This window comes from Equus caballus, chromosome 15, assembly GCF_041296265.1.
Source record: "Equus caballus isolate H_3958 breed thoroughbred chromosome 15, TB-T2T, whole genome shotgun sequence".
Taxonomy (NCBI): domain Eukaryota; kingdom Metazoa; phylum Chordata; class Mammalia; order Perissodactyla; family Equidae; genus Equus; species Equus caballus.
The window spans coordinates 14798816-14811134 of record NC_091698.1 but is presented as its reverse complement, the minus strand read 5'-3'; the positions used below and the strand labels follow the sequence as shown (position 1 = coordinate 14811134).

General features: G+C 44.8%; 1 protein-coding gene across 12 annotated transcripts in view; it reads left to right on the top strand.

The window, feature by feature from the left end:
* Positions 1-12319, top strand: part of LOC138917791 (ATP-binding cassette sub-family D member 2-like) — a 59741-nt gene that overhangs the window by 18955 nt on the left and 28467 nt on the right. For 9 of the 12 annotated variants that reach the window (XM_070235952.1, XM_070235953.1, XM_070235950.1 and 6 more), the window contains exons 6-7: positions 892-1060; positions 1797-1891. In XM_070235952.1, coding sequence (XP_070092053.1) covers positions 892-1060; positions 1797-1891 — 264 coding nt within the window. The remainder of the gene's footprint in view (positions 1-891; positions 1061-1796; positions 1892-12319) is intronic. The other 3 variants (XM_070235957.1, XM_070235956.1, XM_070235955.1) reach the window with 1 other exon arrangement.

Below are 12319 nucleotides of genomic sequence, written 5' to 3'. Positions count from 1 at the left end.
AGGATCATAATTTCATTGAATGAACTTAAGCTTTTCACAAAATTTCTAATTTTCTGGAAATGAAATCTGTCATTTAAACGAGTCAAATCAGAAATTTGACTAAAGATTTATTTATTTATGAAGATTTTATTTTTTCCTTTTTCTGCCCAAAGCCCCCCGTACATAGTTGTGTATTTTCAGTTGTGGGTCCTTCTAGTTGTGCTATGTGGAAGGCTGCCTCAGCATGGCTTCATGAGCAGTGCCGTGTCTGTGCCCAGGATTCCAACTGGTGAACCCTAGGCCGCTGAAGCAGAGCGCACAAACTTAACCACTCGGCCCCGAGGCTGGCCCCAAAAGATTTGTTTTTTTTAAGATCGGTACCTGAGCGAACATCTGCCAATCTTTTTTTCCCCTTCTCTCCAAAGTCCCCCAGTACATAGTGTATATTCTAGTTGTAGGTCCTTCTGGTTCTGCTATGTGCGATGCTACCTCAGCACGGCTTGATGAGCGGTGCTAGGTCTGCACCCAGGATCCAAACCAGCAAAACCCTGGGCCGCTGAAGTGGAGCGTGAAAACTTAACCACTTGGCCGTGGGGCCAGCCCCTTGACCAAAGATTTTTAAGTCTCACTAATATTCTGAAATCTTTACATTTCGTTTTTAACCCTGACTTGAATGAATAATTTTTTATGTGTTTTATAATCCCAATCAAACTTACATTGACACGTTGCTATGTTGCTCTCTTGATAAGCTTTGTACCGTTACTTGTTTTAGTTATCAGATATGTTATTTATTTTTCATGTATAATAAAATAGGATCTTTAACAATAAATCAAAAAGCTTATATGATTGCATATTTTTTTAAGTCTGTCTTGAGTATATTAACTCTATTTTATTTCTCTGTGTTGGTTTTAGATCACTGAATTAGCAGGCTATACTGCTCGAGCGTACAATATGTTTTGGGTCTTTGATGAAGTGAAAAGAGGCATTTATAAGAGAACTGCTGTCATGCAAGAGTCTGAAAACCATAGCAAGAATGGAGCTAACATAGAATTATCCCTCAGTGATATGTTGGAAATCAAAGGTATTAGACTCAAATGTTTTTGTATTTTTCCTGTATTTAAGTGTTTATCAACAGAACTAAAGTTTTTTAGAAGCTAGTCTTTAACAGATAAAAGAAACCAACATTTATTTATTTAAATAGTTATTCCTAAACTTAGCATTGCCGTTTGAGGAGTGGTGACTAACATTACCATTAAAAAAAATTGTTACCTTTATTTAGAACAAAATTTCTAGAATTATTTTTGGAAACTGCGCATATGGCAGAATGAATTGTTTGCTTTTAAAAATCAAATAACAGAATTAGAACTAATGTCATATTGTTCTTCATCATCCTATGTTTTTAAACTTATTTGGTTATCATATTTTTAAAAATTATATATAAATGTCTTAATTCCCTTTTTGGGGCACCGTGCTTTTTCTGTAAGAAAGGTTAATTTAGAGAAACAAGTAGTTGTAAAGAGTATGGCTGGGTTATATCAGATAGAGTTTAGCTTTGCTCTCATTATGATGTTGACATGAGATTATTGGTAAGTAATGTTTCTGAGAAAGATTTTCCAAGTAGATGTGTCAAAATGTCCAAATTTACACTGAACTTTTCTTTAGATATAGATATCTATATTTCACTTGGTTTTCTGATTTGTTACTGTGAATTATCTTTATAACGAATTTATCTATGTTGCATTATACTTTAAGTTATTTACGTAATTAACAATAACGTGTGATAGCTTTTGTAACTTAAGTCGTTCCTTAACTTATAGGAAAAGTTATTGCTGTGGATCATGGAATTATTTGTGAAAATGTTCCCATAATTACACCAACGGGAGAAGTGGTGGCTTCCAGGCTAAACTTCAAAGTAAGATGATATTCAAAAATCTTCTGATTGTTGCCATCACACTAATACAAAACAACACAGAATTCATGTACATTTGTTAAATACTTGGAGGAGCATATGGAAAGGAGGGGAAATCAAGAAAGGTATGCACAGTGGCTAAATTACAGAAGCAGTTACTTCCTCACAAAGCAGAAAGAAAGAGAAATTTGATGTCTACTGCTTTATTGCCAGGTTGAAAATTAAACTTACAGATCACTGAGAGCCTATACAAGGTTCCTAAACGGTTTTCCACACCGGGTTTTCCCTCACCTGAAAAAACAGGCCAAGAGATTGTGAGGATCCATAATTAGTGTTTTAATACATTTGGCAGGACTCAGTGTTTTTCATGTTCTGTGATACTGGGATCTGCGTCATCACTGTCATGTGCTAAACCTTGAAATCTTGTCCAAAAGTCATGTCATTACCTAGAGAATCCTTATGTGAATTCCAGGCAGGTTGCCATCTTTCTGCTTCCGCCTCCTCCCCTTTAAAATGGGGAGAATAACAGTAACCTACCTTTTGGATGTGAGGATTAAATGAGACAGTTGGTGCAAAGCAGTCGGCACAGGATCTGGCACAAAGTGAAGCCTTCAATCAATTAAGATGACAGTAGTTTTGATTTCCCTCCAGTCGGAATATAGTTGAGTTGAAGTTAGTGGCTGTGTCCCAGCTGTGTCTCAGGCTGGTGTCTGCCGCCCTGAGCTAAGCCGTAAAAATCCCTAGAATAACTTTGCAAAAGCCTGTTAGCCTCTTGAGGCTCCTACACTTCTTTATTTTGTTTTATTTTATTTTATTTTATTTTACTTGATTGCAGTAACAGTGGATTCTAACATCACGTAGCTTTCAGATGTACGTTGTAATACATTTCGAATTCTGTGTAGATTACGTCGTGTTCACCACCCAAAAACTAATTATAGTCCGTCACCTCACATGTGAGCCTCATCGCCCCTTTTGCTCTCTCCCCCTCCCCCTATGGTAACCACCAATCCAATCTCCGTTGCTCTGTGCGTGGTCGTCATTGTTTTTCTCATGTACTTATGAGTGAGATCACACAGTGTTTGACTTTCTCCCTCTGATTTCTTTCACTTCACATAATACCCTCAAGGTCCATCCACGTTGTCACAAATGGCCGGATCTCAGCGTTTCTCAGGGCTGAGTAGCATTCCATTGTGTATACATACCACATCTTCTCTATCCATACTTCCCTTGATGGGCACCTAGGTTGCTTCCAAGTTTTGGCTGTTGTGAATAATGCTGCAGTGAACCTAGGGGTGCCTGTGTCTTTCTGCATTGGTGTTTTCAAGTTGTTTGGATAAATACCCAGCAGTGGGCTAGCTGGATCATATATATGGTAGAGGTATTCTTAGTTTACCGAGGATACTCCATACTGCTTTCCATAGTGGCTGCACCAGTCTGCCCTCCCACCAGCAGTGTAGGAGAGTTCCCTTCTATCCACATCCTCTCTGACACTTGTCTCCTGTCTTGTTAATTAGAGCCATTCTGAACAGAGGAAGGTGACATCTCCTTGTAGTTGTGATTTGCATCTCTCTGATCGCTAATGATGTTGAGCCCCTTTCCATATGCCTGTTGGCCATCCATATACCTTCTTTGGAGAAATCACTGCTCAGATCTTTTGCCCGCCTTTTTAAATGGGTTGTTGATTTTTGTTGTTGTTGAGCTGTGTGAGTTCTTTCTGTATTTTGGATATAAACCCCTTATCCGATACATGGTTTGCAAGTATCTTCTGCCAGTTGTTAGGTTGTGTTTTGGTTTTGTGGATGGTTTCCTTTGCCGTGCAGAAGCTTTTTTTTTACTTTGATGTAGTCCCGTTTGTTCATTTTGTATTTTGTTTCCATTGCCCAGTCAGACATGGTACTTGAAAATAGGCTGCTAAGACTGATGTCAAAGGGCATACTGCCCATGTTTTCTTCTAGACGTTGCATGGTTTCGGGTCTGACGTTCAAGTCAGACCCGAGGAGGCTGCAGTTCCCCAAGAGCGAGCGTGTGGGCGGGGCCGCAGGAGTTGTGCCAGGAGGGTGTCCCTGTCGCTGTCCACAGTCCACCGCCAGAGGGGGGGGCGGGGCAGCGGCCTGGCAGCGTCTGGGCAGCGGCACAAGCGTGCGCGCTTAAGGAGCGCGCGGCTGCTGGGCCGCCGTCCTGGGAGGCGTGGGAGGCGTCGGCGAGCCGCGCCTACCTGCCCAGAGCCGAGCCCGGCTGAGTCCGGCCGCGCTGTGCTGCTCTCTCCCGGGCCGGGCTCGTCCGTTCCCCCGGTGTCCGTGGACGCCGCTCCGTGTCCCTGCTGGGCACAGCAGCACGGGCCCTCCACGGCCACGACCGCTAGCCTGAGGAGGCTGTCCTTCAGCTCCCGCTCTTCCTGCTCGCCGGACACGGACGACCAGGGCGCCTGCGAAGATGATTCCATCTGGGAGAGGTACCAAGGGGCGTGGGCCTGGGGGCTGGTGGGAGGCGAGCGTGTCCCTGAGGAATAGGCTTGTGCACCAAGAGGTGCCCGTCGGGTCGAGGGACTGCTGTGCGGCGCGGGCAGCGAGGGGGTCTCTTCGTGCGCTTCACACGTTCGTGGAACGGGCGGCGTGTGCCGGGCACCTGCCCAAGGGCCAGCTTGGGGATGCGGTGCCCGGGAGTCGGGCGCTGAAGCGGCACCTGTGGTCTTGGCTTCTTGGAAGGACAGATGCGAAGTCGGTAACGACACTGGTCTCGAGGCGTTCTGAGGAGTGCAGGTCTCCCTCTTTTCGAGGCTACGTTCCGTTGGGGTTTCCACGAAGCCTGTTGTGGCCCTGAAGCTCAGGCCGGTTCAGGGGAAGTGGGCTGTCGAGGACCACATAATATTTGTGTGCAGCCAGTGCTTTCCAAAGCCCGTGACTGTGCAGAAGTCTACCTATTAGGGGTGCAGTGTGGGCTGTCTGGGGAGCATTGTGAGCACAGGTGTGTGCCCCACACTTGAAAGTCTGGAAAAGAAAGCGTGAGGCTGGAGGGTGCCCTGTTCGTTCCCTCCTTCCACAGAAAGTCTGGAGAGTTGACTTTGGGACAAGTCCTTCCTTTTCTCTGGTCGGTGCGTGTTCAGTGGCCTGGACACTTGGCGAGCAAGACTGACAGGGTGTTTGACATACTGGCCCTCACAGCCTGGTTGGAAAGGACAGACAGGCAGCAACCAATTACCTAGAAGATACGTAAAAGCAATTTTGTGTTGAGTGTTGAGAAAGACGGCATTTCCTGTTAGACTTTGTGACTTAGGCAGTGATGTTGAAGCTGAGAGCAGATGCCTAAAAGAAAAGGAGGACTTGTGCGGGAGAGTATTGGGACAGGGCAAGGCAGCAGTAGGGCCTGTCAGAGGAGCTGAAAGAATGCCCTGGAGACTGGGTCCTCCGCATAGGGACTGTAGGGTGGGGAAAACAAAACTTTTCGATTGAGGCTGGCGCTTTCTATAGGTTTTTGGAGACCAAGCGCGGTGATTCAGAACGTGGACTCCCCAGCCAGACTCTGTCAAATGGGTCCTGGCTCTGCCACCTACGGGCTGTGTGAACTTGGGCAAGTTGCTGTACCATTCTGTGTGTCAGTTTCCTGATCTGTAAAACGGGGTTGATTATCATACACACTCCATAGGTGAGTGTAAAGGTTAGAGGATATTTCCTATCCTATCCGTAAAGTACTTAGAGCAGTGTCTGGCCTTTAGTAGGCGTTAGTAGTGGTTGATTAAAGAAATGGATAAATGCATACCTAAGTATTAAAGGCTTGGAGGCTGTCCCTGGTGAAATGTGTGAAATTGAATGGATTACACCCAACTTTGTTTTGTTTCCTGTCCAGCTTGCAGTTGCTACTGAGCGCATCTGCAGCACTGTGGAATTAGAAATAATCTCCCTCAACTTGGCTGCTCTTGGTAAAACAATCTAATGCTGTCCAAATTATCCCAGGGAAATAAAAGCCTTTTCAGTAGCATAGTAGGGTTAGGCTTATTTAATATGTATTGTTTATATTGGTTTGTTTAGTGTTTCTTGGTAACCTTTTTTTTTTTTTTTTTTGCAAAGCTGCTCGGTTAAAAAAAGCAGATTAGCTAGGAAATGGTTCAGACCCAGAGAAAAGTAGAGAGTCGTGTAAGCAGAGCACGCCTTTCCTTGATTCTCTGTGGAGAGGTTTTGTGATTCCAGCTGCTCTCTGCCTCAGACACGGTGCCCTCTGCGTGTGCTGTCATCTAAACAGTGCAGGGTCTGGGACCGTGGAGCATCCAAGGCAGTATAGTCATGCTTTGCTTAACAGTGGGGATAAGTTCTAAGGAGTGTGTCATGGTCAGGCAATCTCGAGACTGTGCAAACACCACGGAGTTCCTAAACCTGGATGGCAGAGCCTCCTACACACCTAGGCCATATGGGACTAATCTGATGGGACCCCCGTTGTTGACTGAAACGTCTTGATGTAGGGCATGACTGTACTTCCCAACTCCAAGGGCACAGAAGTGTAGCCTGTGGGGCTTTTGAAAAGAACAGAGACGCTCAAGGCCTACTCTGGACCCACTGACTCAGAATCTACTGGGATAGTTCCCGGCTTTAAAGACCAGATGTATTCCTCCTCTGCAGACATCTCATCAGCGGTTTTTCACGCTGAGTTTTCCCTCATCTGAGAAAACAGGCCAAGAGATTGTGAGGATCCATAATTAGTGTTTTGGTACATTTGGCAGGACTCAGTGTTTTTCATGTTCTGTGATACTGGGATCTGCGTCTCCACTGTCATGTGTTAAACCTTGAAATCTTGTCCAAAAGTCATGTCATTACCTAGAGAATCCTTATGTGAATTCCAGGCAGATTGCCATCTTTCTGCTTCCGCCTGCTCTCCTTTAAAATGGGGAGAATAACGGTAACCCACCTTTTGGATGTGAGTATTAAATGAGACAGTTGGTGCAAAGCAGTCGGCACAGGATCTGGCACAAAGTGAAGCCTTCAATCAATTATGATTACAGTAGTTTTGATTTCCCTCCAGTCGGAATGTAGTTGAGTTGAAGTTAGTGGCTGTGTCACAGCTGTGTCTCAGGCTGGTGTCTGCCGCCCTGAGCTAAGCCATAAACATCCCTAGAATAACTTTTCAAAAGCCTGTCAGTCTCTTGAGCCTCCTACACTTCTTTAGTTTAATTTATTTTAATTTATTTTATTTTATTTTATTTTGTTTTATTTTATTGTAGTAACAGTGGATTCTCAGATGATATAGCTTTCAGATGTACGTTGTAATATATTTCGAATTCTGTGTAGATTACATCGTGTTCACCACCCGAAAACTAATTATAGTCTGTCACCTCAGATGTGAGCCTCATTGCCCCTTTTGCTCTCTCCCCTCCCCCCTTCCCCTACGGTAACCACCAATCCAACATCCGTTGCTCTGTTTGTGTTTGTCATTGTTTTTGTCTTCTGCTCATGAGTGAGATCACACGGTGTTTCCCTTTCTCCTTCTGATTTATTTCACTTCACATAATTCCCTCAGGGTCCATCCACGTTGTCACAAATGGCCGGGTTTCATCATTTCTTATGGCCGAGTAGTATTCCATTGTGTCTATATACCACGTCTTCTTTATCCATTCCATCCTTGATGGGCACCTAGGTTGCTTCCAAGTTTTGGCTGTTGTAAATAATGCTGCAGTGAACCTAGGGGTGCCTGTGTCTTTCTGCATTTGTGTTTTCAAGTTCTTTGCATGTATACTGAGCAGTGGCCTAGCTGGATCATAGGGTACATGTATTCTTAGTTTTCTGAGGCTACTCCATACTGCTTTCCATAGTGGCTGCACCAGTCTGCACTCCCACCAGCAGTCAGGACAGTTCCCTTCTCTCCACATCCTCTCCAACACTTGTCTCTTGTCTTGTTAATTAGAGCCATTCTGACCAGAGTAAGGTGACATCTCCTTGTAGTTTTGATTTGCATTTCTCTGATAGCTAATGATCTTGAGCATCTCTCCATATGCCTGTTGGGAATCCTGATATCTTCTTTGGAGAAGTCACTGCTCAGTTCTTTTGACCGTTTTTTTCATTGGGTTGTTGATTTTTTTTGTTGTTGAGCTGTATGAGTTCTTTCTGTATTTTGCGTATTAACCCCTTATCCGATATACGGTTTGCAACTATCTTCTCCCAGTTTTTAGGTTGTGTTTTGGTTTTGTGGATGGTTTCCTTTGCGGTGCAGAATATTTTTTTTCTTTGATGTAGTCCCATTTGTTCATTTTGTACTTTGTTTCCATTGCCCAGTCACACGTGGTACTTGAACATAGCCTGCTAAGACTGATGTCACAGAGCATACTGCCTATGTTTTCTTGTAGAAGTTTCATGGTTTCAGGTCTGACGTTCAAGTTGTGGTTGGTTGCTTGGTTGGTTGCTTGGTTGGTGGTTTTGCCTGCGTGTGTGCGTGATCTCAGGTTCTTCAACTCTAAGTCTGTGCGTTCCCTGGTACCCAATGCGAAATGAAATGCACAAGCATACTTCTTTTATTTATTTAGAACTATTTTACTGTAAGTCCAGTACAAAATGCGTTGTGAACATCTTCAGTATGCAGAATTGTGAAACAAACACAAGTGATCAGAGCCCAACTGGAGAAATCACTGGGGTGTCTCTGTACTCCTTCCCCATTCCCGTTTTTCGCTCGGCCAGTGTCCTACCCTCCCCACTTCCTCAAGGTGACAGATCCTCATTGCTGTTTATTCCCCCTCATTCCTTTCCTTTTCTCTATAGTATTTTTCCTCCGTAGATGTATGTTTCTCTAAACGACGTTTTTGTTGCTTGGTTTGAACTTTACCAGAATGTCCTATTTCTTTCTTTCACCGAATATGCTGTTCCTGAAATTCAGCCGCTGATGCTTGTAACCGGTAGCTCTAGTCCATTTTCACCGCTCCCTAGTTTTCCGCACATTCCTTGCTTCACAACAAAGGCGAGCAGGTGTGCGAAGCCCGCAGCACAGTTCCCTCCTTGAGTCAGCGCTCAGTCAACATTTGTTGAATGGAACTGAACCCAGACTGACTGTTAACAGCGACGCTTGGTTCCCCAGGCTGCATTCTCTGTCCTTCACGCCGGGGCCAAGGATCCTGTTTAATTCATTTTCAGTTGATTTTTGTGCATGGTGTAAGTTAATGGTCTACTTTCATTCTTTTGCATGTGGCTCTCCGGTTTTCCCAACACCACTTATTGAAGAGACTCTCCTTGCTCTATTGTATGCTCTTGGCTCCTTTGTCGAATATTAGCTGTCCATACACATGTGGGTTTATTTCTGCACTCTCAGTTCCGTTCCATTGATCTGTGTGTCTGTTTTTGTGCCAGTACCATGCTGTTTTGGTTACTAGAGCTTCTTAGTATATGTTGAAATCAGGGAGTGTGATACCTCCAGCTTTGTTCTTTTTTCTCAGGAATCCTTTGGCTATTCGGGGTCTTTTGTTGTTCCATATAAATTGTAGGATTCTTTGTTCTATTTCTGTAAAAACTGCTGTAACTTTGATAGGGATTGTGTTGAATCTGTAGATTGCTTTAGGAAGTATGGACATTTTAACTATGTTAATTCTTCCAACCCAAGAGCACAGAATATCTTTCCATTTCTTTGCGTCTTCTTTGATTTCTTCCAACAATGTTTTACAGTTTTCGGTGTACAGATCTTTCACCTCTTTGGTTAAGTTTATTCCTAAGTATTTTATTATTTTTGTTGCAATTGTAAATGGGATTGTATTCTTAATTTCTCTTTCTGCTACTTCGTGTTAGCGTATAGAAACACAACCGATTTTTTGCCTGTAGGGGATCAAGACACTCAGCCAATGCAGGCTGACAAGTAGCCTGAGGGTTTGCTGTTGGGTGGGGCAGGTCCCTAGGGCTGCCTGCCTGCCCTGGCTGAACTGGATTAAATCTGTGCTCTAGTGGGTATGGCAGCCCCCTGGGCTAACAGGCCAGGGGAAGAACCTCAGTGGTGTCTGCTGGGGTCTGAGTTAGCACGCCTGGACCATGTCAGAACAATAGCCCCCACCAATGTCTCAGTCTCAGGAGAGGTCTCTCCTTTCACCGGGATGCCCACAGAGCCCACCAGGTGAGTCTGTTTTCACCAAAGGACTGTCAGCCTTCTCTCTGGTGATTTTAGTTTGCTGAGACGGGTGAGTTTGTGCATGGGCCCTTTAAGACCCGAGTCTTTTCAGTTTTCATCTGATAGCTTTTCTGGGGGTATTCCCTGCTGCAGTTAATAGCCAGCGAAGCCAGATACTAAGACCCTCGTCTCAGTTGTGCTGAGTCTAAAGGATGCTTTTAGTAGTATTGGCCCCTGCTTTGGACCTCACCCCTCCCGGGAGGGCTGCATACTCTAGGGTGGCTCTCTCCTGGCCAGCTGAGAAACTCCACTGCTCCCAAAGGTGACTTTTTTCTCTCCAGCTGGAATTTCTGGCCCTTCTGCCTTTGTCAGGACTGTCCCTTGTTGTGGGGGTTCTTTTTATCCAGTTTTCAGTTTTCTATACAGGGTAATTTTTCCAAAAATAATTGTAACCTGGTTGCGTTCATGGGAGGAGATGAGTTCAGAGTCTGCTTACACCGCCATCTTGACAAGATCCGCCACTTCTACACTTCTGTTACTTCTGTTTTCATTTTATCCCTCCTTTGGTACAGAGCCCATCTGGGGACCCTATTGAGGTCATCTGTTTCATGGGGGTTGTGAGGATTAAATGTGGAGTGCTTCCAACAGTACTTGGCACACAGTAGGTGTTCAAGTTTGGTAGTTATTGTCATGACCACCACCCCCATCATCCTCAAACCATCACCGTCGCCATCACCATCACCGTCATCATCATCATGACCTCGTGCTGTCACTCCTACAGTCTGATAGTTAGGACTCTTCAGATTGGATACACTAGATTTATGCCTAATAATTCCACTTGTTTCAGCAGATATCTGTTGAGTGCTTACCATGATAGCTAAATTCTCCCCACTCCCCATTCTCTCGTCTCCTTATCTTCCCATCATGCTGCGACCCTAAGTCAGCTCTCCACTCTTTTAATTTTTTTAACACTGACCCCCCAAAGCCTCACATTGTCCTCGAAATTACCACTCCATAATCGCCAGCCTCCTCTATTTCCTCAGCCTCTTCTTAGCCCTTCCCTCCCTCTCTTTGCCTTGGCCCTGGCCCTTCCTACGGAATATCCTTTTCTTGAAGCCCCGTCAAGTGGTGCCTGCAGATCTCAGGATTAGGGGGTACGAGATTTATGTCCTCTCTGCTCTTTGTCCTCCCACACCATTTCTTTGAGATCCATAGTCCCCAGCTGGATCATCCTCTCCTCCTCATTACTCTTTTCTGCCTAATTAGTCCCCTATTTCATTGAAGACTTGATCTCCTGGCCCACAGCTTTCCTCTCTGCCTCAATTCTTGCTGTCATCCTAGTTGACTTCAGTGTGCATGCGGAGGACTGAGCCTGCACACGGGGTACTCATTTTCTTCAATACCTCATCTGTACTGCTGACCTCGTCTCATCCACCTGTCCCCACTCCCACCATAATACCCTGGATTTGCATCCTGATGCTGCACCACCTCACACATGAGCAGTGCAGCACCCTCCAGCCCTGATCTCTTCTTTCCAGCTTGCTTGGTCACTTAATTCAGCTAGGCCCTCAGCATATTTTTCCTCAGGCCCTCCATGGTGTACTCTATCCTTTAGATGCTTCCTCTATGCTGTTACCTCTCAGTTGAGCTTGGACTTCATAGTCTATCCATGATTAGTTCTCTTGGCAATGCCTTCCTCTCCCTTGCCCTTCAGTCCCAGTAAACCCAAAACCAAACTACCCGTTTTTGTCTTGAGTACTGGAGCTAGGACTCAGAGCGGGGAAGCTGGGTACTACTTTGAGTTCATATCACCCCACCTCACCTATGCCCTCACAGAGCCTGACCATTCTAGTAGGATTCTCTTGTCAAGTCACTCTCCCATGCTCCAGAATATATAATTCAGACGTTTTCCACAAACTTCTGATTTATTCCCCCCAACCCTTCATTCTCAAAATAATATGGGTGATGTTTTGAGTACGCTTAACATAGAAAATAGAAGCCTTCAGATTGGAACTCCATTCACTTCCTCCAAGAAACTTAACCAACCTATCCTACTGTTAGAGTTGCCATGTCCTCCAGCAAAGACCACCAGAAGCACATCAGTAGGTAAACCAGTTGGGTTTAATTACTCTTTGTAATGAGGGAGGCCTCACATCATAGGGAACTCTGGAGCCTATCAGGATGAGGGCGTTAGAAAGAACTTACAGGATTTGGGCTTTGGTTGGATAGTTTGGGGAGGGTTCAAGGAAGCAGGGATTTGCTCTGGACTGGGTGCTGAGAGGAGGCAGGGACAATTCTGTGATCGTGTAGCTCAATCAATCCTTTCTAGAAGGAGTTGTGACTAGAGTGAGACAAACGCCGTAATTC